Source organism: Erinaceus europaeus, chromosome 7, assembly GCF_950295315.1.
Source record: "Erinaceus europaeus chromosome 7, mEriEur2.1, whole genome shotgun sequence".
Taxonomy (NCBI): Eukaryota; Metazoa; Chordata; class Mammalia; order Eulipotyphla; family Erinaceidae; genus Erinaceus; species Erinaceus europaeus.
In genome coordinates this window covers 127,314,657-127,328,108 of record NC_080168.1, presented here as the reverse complement: position 1 = coordinate 127,328,108, position 13,452 = coordinate 127,314,657, and the positions used below count along the sequence as shown (strand labels likewise).

The window sequence follows — 13,452 nt, the reverse complement described above, 5'->3', positions numbered from 1 at the left end:
CTACTATAGTTCTCACAGCATCTTAGAGACAGTTTGGTTGCATTTCTTTGCATTTCATTGGAAAGTCCAATGTTTCAGTTCCTGCTGTCTCACAGAGGAGCTTAACTATTTAGTAGTTGAAATGACAATTTTTTTTGCCTTTATTATATAGTTTATTAAAATACATTCCATCGGTTTTGTATGTCATAATAACAGCAGGACCGCAAGGCCTAAGGAAAGCATCATGGGAATTTCTGCAGTTAGACTCAGGAGCAGGGAGTGAGTGGATCTTCTGTTAGATCCCAATAAATTAAATACCCATCTTCCTTAAAAGAAACAACAGCAGCCCAAAAATGGAAGCTCACAAAAGAAAATACTATGGAATAAAATTCATTAGAATAGTAAAAAATTTCAAATAGATACTGTAGTCAGGTCATTGCACATCTGTATTTTAGATGTGCAGGTTAATAAATGGAGTAAATAATCCTGTCTGAGGATGGTCCTCAAAAGGAGACATTATTTTTCAGAGAGTGGACATGATTTGAATTTAAAGATTATAACAAAAGTAGTAATCACAGAGAAGGTATCCAGAGTGATTAGAGAATTTCATTTTATTTTTTTATTATCTGTATTTATTTATTGGATACAGACAGCCAGAAATTGAGAAGAAGGGGGAGATAGAGAGACAGAGAGACACCTGCAGCATGCTTCACCACTCAAAAAGCTCTCCCCTGCAGGTGGAGACTGGGGGCTTGAACCTGAGTCCTTGTGCCCTGTAGCATGTGCAAGCAGGTGCACCACCTGGAATTTTAAATAGGACTTTAGGAGCAGAGCCTTGTAACTATGTCTGGAATATTATTGATGTATCTTCCATTCCAATAAGACCATAGGATAAGGAGTATAATTCCACACAATTTCCACCACCAGAGTTCCACATCCCATCCCCTCCCCTGACAGCTTTCCCATTCTCTATCCCAATGGGAGTGTGGACCCAGGGTCATTGAGGGATGCAGAAGGTGGAAGGTCTGGCTTCTGTAATTGCTTCAAACTGAACATGGGCGTTCACAGGTCAATCCATACTCCCAGTCTGCCTCTCTCTTTCCCTAGTGAGGAAGGTCTCTGGGGAAGCGGAGCTCCAGGACACATTGGTGGGGTCGTCTGTCCAGGGAAGTCAGGATGGCATCGTGGCAGCATCTACAACTTGGTGGTTGAACAAGCATTTAAGATATAAAGCAGAACAAATTGTTTAATAGTCAGGAACCTAAAGTAGCAAGATAGTTTTTAATAGGTTGTGTTTGAATTGATTTTATGTGTGTGATTGTATTTATTCAACTAAAAATGGTCTGAGTGATATTACTGAGGGGCCCGGCTGTGGCACACCCACATTGCCGTGCTCAGGCGCCAGGGTTCAAGCCCCTGTGCCCCACCTGCTGCAGAGACACTTCACAAATGGTGAAGCAGGTCTGCAGGTGTCTGTCTTTCTTCTCTATCTCCCCCCTTTTAGTTTATTTTTGTCCTATCAAATAAATAGAAAGAAGAAAAGAAAATAAGGAAAAAATGTCCATCAGGAGCTGCCAGGATAGCCTGAGGGTGCTTCTTCCTGAGCAAGTGCTCTCTGGGTTGGAGAGAACTCAACTGGAGCCAACCTAGGCTGCTGCGTGGGAGAGGGATCAGGAACTCGTGCAGAGCTAGCGTCGCAGGAGAGAGACTCTGGGACTATCGGAGCTGGAAGGCAATCCCCAGTGTGTTCAAACAGAAGAGCAGCTGTTTTATATACTTGCCAAGTAGGGTGGAAACAGGATGTGACGTAGAGAGGGTGGAGCAAAAAGAGATTGGTGAAAATCAGGGTGTGACAAGGAGAGGGGGCTGAGCAAAAAGAGAGTAGGAACCCGCGGATTAAACCAATGCCCTGGAGGCAGGGCGGTGCTTAGTTAACAGTGGTTTATGTAAATAGAATACAGGGTTAAGCAGGGGGATTAAACCAATGAAACAGAAGGGGTTTTAGAAGCAGAATTAGAAGCATACCAACATTTCCCCCTTTCTTTTTAACTAATGGCCATAGTATCAGGAGTGTGGGGCACTTTGTGAGGCAGGGAGACTGATAAGAGGCACACCTTTGGGGTTCTACTGTCCTTCCTTGCTCAGCCTCTCCGTGGAAAGAGAGACTAACAGGATTGACACACCCCTCAGGCTCAAGCCCTTCCAAGTTCAACCACACCCTCACAATTCCCCAACATCTCCCTCTTACTTAATGGCCATATATAACTGGGTCAGTGTCTGTAAAAGGCTTCATCTCTGTGGAGCTATGCACTCATAGTGCCAGTACTGAGCCTCAGTGATAACCCTGGTACTAGTAAAATAAATAAGTAGATAAGTGGTACTAATTAATAATGTGCAATTTGCAAGACTATGAATCTTACACTGTATTCCACCCCTTTCCCTTTGTTTCCAGCCAAGAACCCTCCTAGGCAGTATTTGGAAACATTAGTGTGGTGGTGGCTGTCATAGTGTCTTGAGACAGGGACCAAGATTCTATTCTAAATAGTAGTGCTCACAGTGGTATCATCTACCTTTTCCAGATCACTTTTCTCCTTAGGGGATTTGAAGTTTTATGTAAGCTTCAGTTTTTCTGTTCCTTTGATATACTATTCTTACTATATTCAACCTGTTCTTCCATACCTGCCAAGAAAGCCTAATTTTAGTTATCTGCATGTACAAGCTACTTCTCATAAGAGTTCAAGCTATTTATGGAAGATACTTCCTGTAACTTTTTGGGGTGATTTTTAGAAAATTTCACTTCATTCAATACAGTAATTTCTGTGAAAAAGGATGATATTTTGGTGTCTTTTGTCAAAAATTAGATGTCCATTAGGTATGGGTACTTATTTCTGGGTTCTCAGTGCTATTCCACTGGCTACTGCCCCAAATATTAAATTGATAAAAGTCTCTTCAACAAGTGGTGTCGGGAAATGGAATTGAAATATACAGAAGAATGGAACTGAACCACTTCATCTCACCATGCACAAAAGTAAATCCAAATGGATCAAGTGTTTGGATGTTAAACCAGAACCCATCAAATATTTAGAGGAAGACATTGACAGAACTTCATCTTCAATCTAAGTCTTAAAGGAGTGTTCAGTGACTGAAATCCATTCCAAGGAAATCAAAACCAAAAATAAACCAGTGGGTTTCATGAGTGGTGAAGCAGGTTTGCAGGTGTCTATCTTCTATTTGCTGCACCCCTTTCTATTTGCTTCTATTTGCTGCACCCCTTTCAATTTCTGTCTTATTAAATAGAGAGCAGAAAGAAAAAAAAAAAAAAGGAAAAAAGAGGCCACTGGGAGTAGTGGCCCTGAGTGTCAGTGCTAACTTTGGTGGTAATTAAAAACAAGAAAAATGAGACTGTGACACACTGAAAAGCTTGTGAGTGGTAAAAGAAACCACTGTCTAAATAAACTCCTTACTGAATGGGTGAAATCTTATGCCATGCGTCAGTCAAAAGGCTAATAGCCAAAATATAGAAAAATCCTGCTAAACTCAGCAACAAAAGTGGGGAGAGGATATGGAGAGTAAATTCGACGAAGAGTTCCAAAGGGCCAACAGATATGAAAATTTCTCCAAGCTATTATCAGAGAAATGCAAATAAAGACAACAGGAGATTCTGTGAGAAGGTCACATATCAGAAAGGATAGTAAGCAAATGCTGCAGGGGTTGTGGGGCTTAAGGAACCCTTTTATACTGTGCTCTGTAGAAGACTCAGTAGGCTAGACATGGACCTACCTCATGACTTAGCAATTCCTCTCCTGGGAATAGAACCTAAGGAAAGAGACACATTCTTCCAGAGAGTCCTGTGTATACCTATGTTCAGAGCAGCACAGACTATAAAAATCAGCCTAGGTGTCCAGTAACAGATGAGTGGCTAAGAAAGTTGTGGTATATATATGAAATGGAATACTACTCAGCCGTTAAGAATGACGAAGTCACCTTCACCTCATCTTGAATGGAGCTTGAAGGAATCTTGTTGAGTGAGATAAACCAGAATGAATGAAGAATTTGGCATGATTCAATCATGGCCAGAACTTAAGACTAGAAAGGGGAAACATAAGTGAGACTTGGACTTTTTGAGCGTATTGCATCAAGCAAAGTCTGGAGAAGGAGGATGGGGAGTGGGGGAACCTAGGCTGGAGGCTCTCAGCTCCTGGTACAGGATGATGGACCTGATTGGGGCTGAGAGTGTTTTGAAGACGCCTGTCATGGTGAGGTGAGAAATTGTGCCCATGTGCCAATGACTGTGCTGTCCGGCATTAACCGCACAGTTAGAAAGGACGGTAATGTAGCCTTATTGGAGAATCCGTGTGGACATGAAGTAGTGTTGTACCTCATGCACAGTGTTTAGAATAGTAGGTTTTGTGGCTATTGTATTTTATGCGATGCTTTTTGTGTAGTAAATGTATTCATGTAGTAAAAGTGTTTAGACTGTTTAGAGTACTGGTGAACAAATGATTTAAATGTTCTAATTTTATAGGGATGGATACAAAGGAGATATGTTTTACCAGTATTTCCCGACTTGTTCATTTAGTCATTGAAATAATGGCATGCTTCTTCTGTGTCAGGCGTTAGTGTGAAGTGTTGGGAACACCTGGGTGAATAAAGACCAACTCCGGACACACAAGTCTTTACTGAAGTGTAAGCTCTGTAATAAGAGAGCACAACAGAGAGGAGCCTCAATTAGTCTCGGTGGTTGGAGTCAAATCCTTTTCTAATTAAAAAAGAGTCTGAAGAAATCCATATACATTTATATCTTTATTTATTGGATAGAGACAGCCAGAAATTGAGAGGGAAGAGGGTGATAGGGAGAGAGACAGAGAGGCACCTGCAGCCCCGCTTTACCACCCGGCCCCTGAAGAACTCTGTAATATGCTAAGTTATTCTGCCTTTATTTGCTTGCTTTAGAAAAGAGACTGTCAGCCATCGTCTTTGACGTACTTTTACGATCAACATGGTCATTATTCCTCACTTTGGAAAACCTGAGGTCCTAAAGTTGAGATTATGAACGTGTTAATTTGAATGACAGTTCTGTTATGTAACTGTGATGGTAAAATTAGGTATACAGTGAAGACCTCTGAGAGTTAAATTTTGTTGCCAGAAATTAAGAGGATTTTATATGTGATGAATCTTTGATACTCATTGCTTCACAGTTTAGAATTTTATTTTCTTCTATATACTAGGTATTATCTCCACAAAGTATGGAATTGTTAAGAGCCCGAATACAGAAGGAAATAGAGACTCCAATGAGAGAGCGTTTTAAGAATCTGGATGATGTAAGTACTTTCCATAGAAGAAACCACGCATCACCCTTCAGGGGTTGGGAAAACCACGCTTCTTCAGTTCAGAAACCCTGTCACAGCTCTGCGGCTTCCTCCGTCTTTACAGTCACCTCCTAGGCTGCCCCTGATTATTAGACTCCGATGCTTCCTGACTGCTTTGCCTACTGCCCAGCGCCCTTGTCCTTGGACTTTCTCTGGCATCCCAGACATGGCGCATTGGTGAGCCTTTGCTCCCAGTTGTTAATTCTGCCTTGGACACTCTCTTCCCATGTGTCTTTCTCTCTGTCCCCCACTGCCGGGAGAGCCTGAGGGGGCTTCTTCCCGAGCACGCGCTCTCTGGCTTGGAGAGAACTCGACTGGAGCCGATCTAGGCTGCTGCGTGGGAGAGGGATCAGGAACTCGTGCCGAGCTAACGTCGCCGGAGATGCACTCTGGAACTCTCGGAGCCGGAAAGCAATTTCCAAGTGTTTTCACTCAGAAAAGCAGCTTGTATATATACTCGCCAAGTAGGGTGGAAACAGGGTGTGAGGTAGAGAGGGTGGAGCGAAAAGAGACTGGCGGAGATCAGGGTGACTAGGAGAGGGGGCGGAGCAAAAAGACTGAACCAGTGGGGATTAAACCCATGCCCTGCAGGCTGGGCGGTGCTGAGTTAAGTAGGATCAGAGACCGAAGCTTTAAGCCAGGGGAGCTAGCATACTACCCAGCACCCCACCACCCCAACTTGCTCATCTTTTAAATCTTTGCTGAATGGCCAGCTCTTCTGTCAGCTGACTTCAAGGTGGCATTTCAAATCTTACAAAACCGATGATTTACTCTATTCTGACAGTTAAGCTGCATTCGTAAATATTAAACTCAGAGGCCAAAATTGAGTCAGTAAACATGTAAGATTAATACCGTGGTAGTTTGTGTCACTGCGACACTTGGAAATCATATCAGCTTTCTTCTCATCGAGGTCATTCCTGTGGCTCTTTGCCTGTGTGGCTGCTCCATTTCCTCCAGGTGGCTGTTTCCCCTTTTCCTTCTTGATGAAAGAGGAGTAGCGCTCGAAGCACTGCCCCACTGCTCGAGATGCTCCCTCCTTGCAGATGGGGGCCTACAGCGCGAACATCCACCTGCTGCATGGTGACCAGTGACTGGTGACAGGTGACAGGTGTTCTGCCGTGTGAGCCGCCGCCCAGCGGGGCTCTCCCTCGGGAGTTTAGTGTGGTTTTTACTTATTTACTTGTTTGGCACCAGATTATGGCTGGGCTTCAGGGCCTGCACAGCTCCCTCCTTCCTGGTGGCTTTTCTCTTCCTCTTACTATCTTTTCTGATAGAGACAGAGAAAAGTAGAGAGGGACAGAGAAAGTGGGGCACTGGCAACACTTTGCCATTCAGGAAGCTTCCCCCTGAAGTTGGGGATGGGGCTGGAACCTGGCTCCTTGTGTTTGGTGATAGGTGTGTTCTTCTGGGGGAGCTGCCGCAGGATACTGGCCAGTGGAACTTTTTTTGTTGTTGTTCTTGTTGCCTCTGTTGTTGTTATTTTATTTTATCTATCTTATTGTTATTTCTATCTTATTTTATTGTTATCATCACTATTGTTGGATATGTCAGAGAAATCGACAGAGGAGGGGAGACAGAGAGCGGGAGAGAAAGATAGACACCTGCACACCTGCTTCACCGCCTGTGAAGTGACCCCTCTGCAGCAGGTGGGGAGCTGGTGGCTCGAACCGAGATCCTCATGCTGGTCCTTGCACTTCGTGCCATGTGTCCTTAACCTGCTGCGCTGCCACCTGGCCCCGGAGAACTTCTCCAAAGTTTATTTACACTCCTGGTGAATTTATTTTTCAGTTTTAGGACATTTCTCAATATGATATAGTCTAAACTTATATTTCTAAAAGTGATTGTTGGAGTAAGTACAAGTTTCACTTAAAATTTGTGATCAATTTCAGTCTCTCTTTAATTTAGGAAGTGGAAAAGTATAGATCTGAATATAATAAGCTTCGCTATGAATATACATTTCTTAAATCAGAATTTGAACACCAGAAAGATGAATTTGCTCGTATGTTAGAAGAAGAAAAAATAAAGTATGCATCAGAGGTGAGTATTGTATTAGTTGTCTTCCAGGTTGTTAAATTTTATGCTTGCATACTCTATATAAACTCCAGCGTATAGTCGAGTGCATAATTGAGATGTATCAGAGGTAAACTATTTGTCATACTTTTCACCTGTTCTGTAGCAGTGTGTGTGTGTGTCTCCTTTGAATATTCCTTTTGATTGTTTTTTTCTCTTTACTTCTTTTGTTATCGGTGAATAGTCACAGGCAAAGTCTCATGTCAGTTAACTACAGAGTCAGATTTCTCTCTGCAGCTTTATTTAGCACCGGCGTCTTTGTTTCTTAGTAATGTGTGCTCTCCACTGGCTGTGCCGCTGCCTGGTCTTTCCTGTGCTCCTTGGAACTAGGCGCATTCAGGAGAGCACCCTGTCCGCTCATGCACCCTGTTTCCAGTGATATAAACAAAGGATTATGGGTAAACCGAAGACTGTACCTTTCACTTTGAAGAAGTAGACTTTGTTGTTGTATCTTGTAACAGCATCACTGTCTTCAGTGCCCATGAATTTAGACACTCCAAATAGTTTGTGACGTCTGTTACTCTATGTGTCTCTCACCTCACCCCACCCCCACTGTTTAGTCTGCTCTTCGCTACCTTGGACTTTTGATTGGTCATAGCTGCCTTTCTTTAGAACCTCCACAACCAGGATGACTCTCTGGCCTGGAAGAAAACAAACTTAAAACAGAAAGGACTTGAGGACATTTGCACAGTTGATTTAAAAGATGAAAGATCTCATTATATAGTTACTGTCTTTAAGAACAACTGTGTAAGTAGGCTGGGGAAAGATCTTTATGTAAACATGAATTACAAGAGCCAGGAATGACGATCACCAGTTAAAATAGACTGCAGAGCAAAGAAAAATACTAGAGATAGAGATCTAAGACAAATTTTAGTTCATCAAGAAGCCATAGAAGTAATGAATGAACATACACTACGTGGAACTGCAAAATATGAAGTTAAAAATTTACGGTACTGAGGGATAGGTGGTAGTGCAGCTGGTTAAGTGCACATGGCACGAAGTATAAAGACCAGAGTAAGGATCCCCGCTCGGGCCCCTGACTCCCCACCTGCAGGGGGTCACTTTCAAGCGATGAAGCAGGTCTGCTGGTGTCTTTTTTCCCCTCTTCTCTGTCTTTCCCATCTCTCGATTTCTCTCTGTCCTATCCAACAACAGCAGCAGCAATGACAACTGTAACAACAACAACAACAACAGGGGCAATAACGGCAGCAAAGTGGGAAAAATGAGCAGTGGATTCGTAGTGCAGGCACTGAGCCCCAGCGATAACCCTGGAGGCAAAATAATCATAATCATAATCTAAAAATTTATAGTACTAGGAGTCGGGCGGTAGTGCAGTGGGTTAAGTGCATGTGGCGCAAAGCACAAAGACAGGCGGAAGGATCCCGGTTCGAGCCCCTGGCTCCCCACCTGTAGGGGAGTCGCTTCACAGGCGGTGAAGCAGGTCTGCAGGTGTCTTATCTTTCTCTCCCTCTCTCTGTCTTCCCCTTCTCTCTCCATTTCTGTCTGTCCTATCCAACAACAATGACATCAAGAACAACAATAATAACTACAACAATGAAACAACAAGGGTAACAAAAGGCAATAAATAAATCTAAAAAAAAATTAAAAAAAAATTATAGCACTTAAGGAAGAAACAGACAGTTAACAGTTTCATTCTGCCTCAGCTGTTGAACAGCTAGGAAAATGGAGGCTAGAGGGCACAGTACCATCACCATTTATAGAACACTTCACTTAGTAAGAGCACCTACATACATTCGTTTCAGGTAACCCCTAAACACACATCAATATAGAGCATAATCTTTTTTTAAATTTATTTTTATATTTATTTATTTTCCCTTTTGTTGCCCTGGTTGTTTTTCATTGTTGTAGCTATTGTTACTGATGTCGTTGTTGGATAGGACAGAGAGACATGGAGAGAGGAGGGGAAGACAGAGAGGGGGAGAGAAAGACAGACACCTGCAGACCTGCTTCACCGCCTGTGAAGCGACTCCCCTGCAAGTAGGGAGCTCGGGGCTCAAACCTGGATCCTTATGCCGGTCCTTGCGCTTTGTGCCACCAGCGCTTAACCCGCTGCGCTACCGCCTGACTCCCAGAGCATAATCTTAACTATAAGATAAACCTCAACAGACTTTAGACAGTTGAATTATGCAGTTAATGCTTCAAACATTTTAGAAACAGACTAGGTCCCAGTACCAGAAAGGTAGCAGCAAAGACTTCAGATCCGCAGAAACTAATTGATACACTTGGATGACTCGAGGATCCAGGGGCAATTGCAGTGAAAAGAGCAACCTCAAAACTTCGGTGACCTGAGTGACAGTGTTACTAAGACATTTGGGACACAGCAGTGCTGATGCCGGCCAGATTTCCCTGGACTGAAGACCCCACCAATATGTCCTGGAGCTCAGCTTCCCCAGAGACCCACCCTACTAGGGAAAGAGAGAGGCAGACTGGGAGTATGGACCGACCAGTCAACGCCCATGTTCAGCGGGGAAGCAATGACAGAAGCCAGACCTTCCACCTTCTGCATCCCACAATGACCCTGGGTCCATGCTCCCAGAGGGCTAGAGAATGGGAAAGCTATCGGGGGAGGGGTGGGATATGGAGATTGGGTGGTGGGAATTGTGTGGAGTTGTACCCCTCCTACCCTATGGTTTTGTTAATTAATGCTTTCTTAAATTAAAAAAAAAAAAAGAAAAATGCATAAATAATAAATGCAGGCATTAGAAAAGAGAGAAGTCACATAAATAAGATCTTGTCTTGAAAGCCTAGTAAAAGATAAAAATAAAACCAAAGGGCTGGGGAAATAACATAATGGTTCAGCAAAAGGACTCTCCTGTGTGAAGCTCTGAGCCCCCAGGTTCAGTCCCCAGCACCATCATAAGCCAGAGCTGAGCAGTGCTCTGGTCGGTCTCTCTCTCTCTTCCCCCCCCCTCCTTGTATCTCCCTCATTAATATAAATAAAAAATATGCAAAAAGATTCACAAAACATAAAACCAAGGGAGGAAATTACTAATAGTAAAACTAGAAGACAGCAAGATTATAAACAGTAAGATAAAGTTAATGAGAGCTAGTTCCTTGGAAAATATCAGTAAAATTGATCGATCTTTAGCTGAACTGACAGAAAAAGCAGAAATTCTCCAGTGAAAAGCAGAACTAATCACAATAGATCTTGCATCAAAAGAATAATAAGGCAATTTGGTAAATAATTTTACCCAAATTAGATAGCATAGGTGATACGGATCTAAAGGTACCGTCATAACTTAGCCAATGTGAAATAAATCACTGGACATCTGTGTAATTATGAAGGAAACTGATTTCATAATTTCAGAGCTCTCCAAAGGGATGATTCCGTTCTTTGCATTTCTTGTATGTTTATTATTTATTTATTTGTTTGTTTGTTTATATATTTTCTACCAAAACGTTGTTCAGCTCTGGTTTATGGTGGTATGGGGCATTGAACCTGGAACTTTGGAGCCTCAGGCATGAGAGTCTGTTTGCAGAACCATCATGCTATCTAATCCCACACTCCAAAGGGATGATTTCAAGGTAGAATCTGTTTTTTTCAAAAAGAAGAAAAAAGTAGGCAGTGATGCACCTGCCTAAGTGCACGTGTCACACTGTGAAAGGGCCTGGGCTTAAGTCCCTGGTCTCCACCTGCAGGGGGAAAGCTTCACATGGAATCTCTCCCTCTCTGTCTCTCCCACCCCCCTCAGTTTCTCTCTGTCTCTGTCCAACAGTAAATAAAAGATTAAGATGACGAAGGAGAAGCTAATTATATCGAATTGCCTTCCAGAAAACAAAGATGCATGATGTTATCATTGGGGGAACCTGCAGGACGGGGGTGGGGACTTGAACCCAGGTCCTTGTGCTTGGTGATATGTGCACTTAAGTTGGTGTACTTACATGTATAAGGAACTTGAGAATTCATTGATTTTGCTCTCCTAGAGTGCCCTGGAAACCGCTCAAATCCTAAAGTACCAAGGGCGACTGAACTATTTACTCCTTTTGCATTCCCAGCTGAATTACAGTGGTGCCGTCATCCTTTGAGAAGATCAACAATTATTCCTAGTTTCTGATCTGTTAAGTATCTTTCCACAGTTAAAAATATTGCTTAATCATTATTTCTTAGCTTTTCTTTTAGTAGACAGTAAGATAAATGTAGAGATAACTGTAATAAAGGCAATTTTGGGTAAATGTCATAAAAGATATTCAAGCCAAGCCTTTAGGAAAAGATTGTGAACACAAATGAAAACAAACAAACAAAAAACCAAACAATTGATTGAGGTTATTTGGAAGCTCTCATGTGGATCTGACTGAGAAAGGAGAGAAAGGCCTGTCCCCAGATGACTGGCACAAGAGTGACGCCTTAGCAGTGGTTGACTATTCTTTCTTTATGTGATAGCAGAGGCTCGAGGTTTTGACCATTGGCTTGTATGCTAGGTTCTCTGATGTGTCCTCACTGCCTGAGACAGCTGCACACAGACACTCCATAAATGTGTTGCTGGAGTGAAGAGCTATGTAGAGAAGTCGGAAAGCAAGGTCTGATTAGGTAGGAATGATCTGCTAGCTCTGATTATGGAGTTGGAAATGTGGCGTCTCCTTCTGGCCTAACCGTTACTACTTAGCTCAGTCTCATAGCTCCAGCCATTCACAGACCCCTTTCAGAACTACTGAGGAAAACAGCAACATAGGAAACATGGTCATCAAGCACACTGACCGACTTACATAAAATGAAGAACACAATAGAAATCAGTAAGTGTGATGTTTATATGAAGGTCACATAGCTCAGCGCTCGGTGCTTGGTTCATGTGGCCAGAAGCACTTAGTAACGGACATCGTTGTCTGAACCTGACTAAATGAGCTGGACATGCAACATGGAACATCAAGGCTGAATGAACTTGAGCAGCCTTGAAGCGCAGGCTTGACACACCGCGGGCCCAAGGTTTGATTCCTTGCTTCCCGTGTGTTAGAGCAGACCCCTGATTGCTCTCTCCTATAAATAAGTGCTGCTTAAAAATATATCAAGGGCTCAGGGAGGTGGCTCACATTACTGGGCTCAAGCCCTAGGCCGCCACATGGTAATGCCTGTAGGAAGAAGCAGTATAGTTGCTTATATAGCACGCTCGCTCTCTCACGCTCTGTCTCTGTCTCCCCCCCCCCCCCCATACTCTGTCTAGTTCTGCAGGAGTGGTAAAGTCATGCAGATACCAACCCCTAGTGATAACCCTGGTGGCAAAAAAAAGAAAAAAAAAAAGACGGTTTGAATTATTTCATGAAAAGCTAACTGGTATCTTCAAGATAAGCCCTTCATTGTGATTAATTCAGAGTGAAAAATGTCCTTGCATAATTGCACTTGTGAGGGCTTCCTTCTGAATTGTACAGCTACCTTCTAGGATGAATTTGGTAGGAAAAGAAGTATTCGCCTGTTTCGTGCATTCTCCTTTTATTGTGCATTCATCGTGTCCCCAAACCAAATTTGAGTCCCTGCATTTTAAAACCGAGAGGGATCTGAGCAGGGCTGCAGCCTAATCCCTCATTTCACAGATGAGAAAAATTAGGCTCTGTGTTGAGATAGAGGGCTCGGACTCCTTAGAGTCATTTATAGCAGTACGAGCTGTTTCTGGGGCCACTTCCCCTAGGCTTTGGAGTATTAGTGTAGGTCCTTTTGGATTAGAGTGAGCCTTCTAAGCTCCCCCTGATGGCAGATGTCCTCTAGTGGTGTTGCAGGCAGTGGCCAGAGTTACCTTTCTTTAAATTGTATTTATTTTATCCGATAGAACAGAGGACTTTAGAGGGGTGGGGTGAGAGACTCCAGCAGTATTGCTTCATGTGCATGGAGCTTTGGCCCCTGTATATGGGGGCTGGGGGCTGGAACCTGAGTCTGTGTGCATGGTAGCTCATGCCCTTAACCCGGTACACCATAGACGGCGGAGTGCTTTCAGTGAAATCATCAGAGGAAGCCCCATGTGTGCAGAGAGGAGCCATTCTTGTTAACAGCTTGGTGGGGGTGGGGGTAGGTCATTGGGAACAGCAA

The 13,452-nt window shown here is 43.2% G+C and overlaps 1 protein-coding gene across 2 annotated transcripts in view; it reads left to right on the top strand.

Annotated features, from left to right (window-relative positions):
- The window catches only part of CEP83 (centrosomal protein 83), a 94,009-nt gene that overhangs the window by 29,576 nt on the left and 50,981 nt on the right, over nt 1-13,452 (top strand). For both annotated transcript variants that reach the window (XR_009550878.1, XM_060195545.1), the window contains exons 4-5: nt 5,208-5,300; nt 7,254-7,385. Coding sequence is in view for 1 of the 2 variants with exons in the window: in XM_060195545.1 (XP_060051528.1) it covers nt 5,208-5,300; nt 7,254-7,385 (225 nt within the window). In the remaining variant the exon portion in view is untranslated. The remainder of the gene's footprint in view (nt 1-5,207; nt 5,301-7,253; nt 7,386-13,452) is intronic.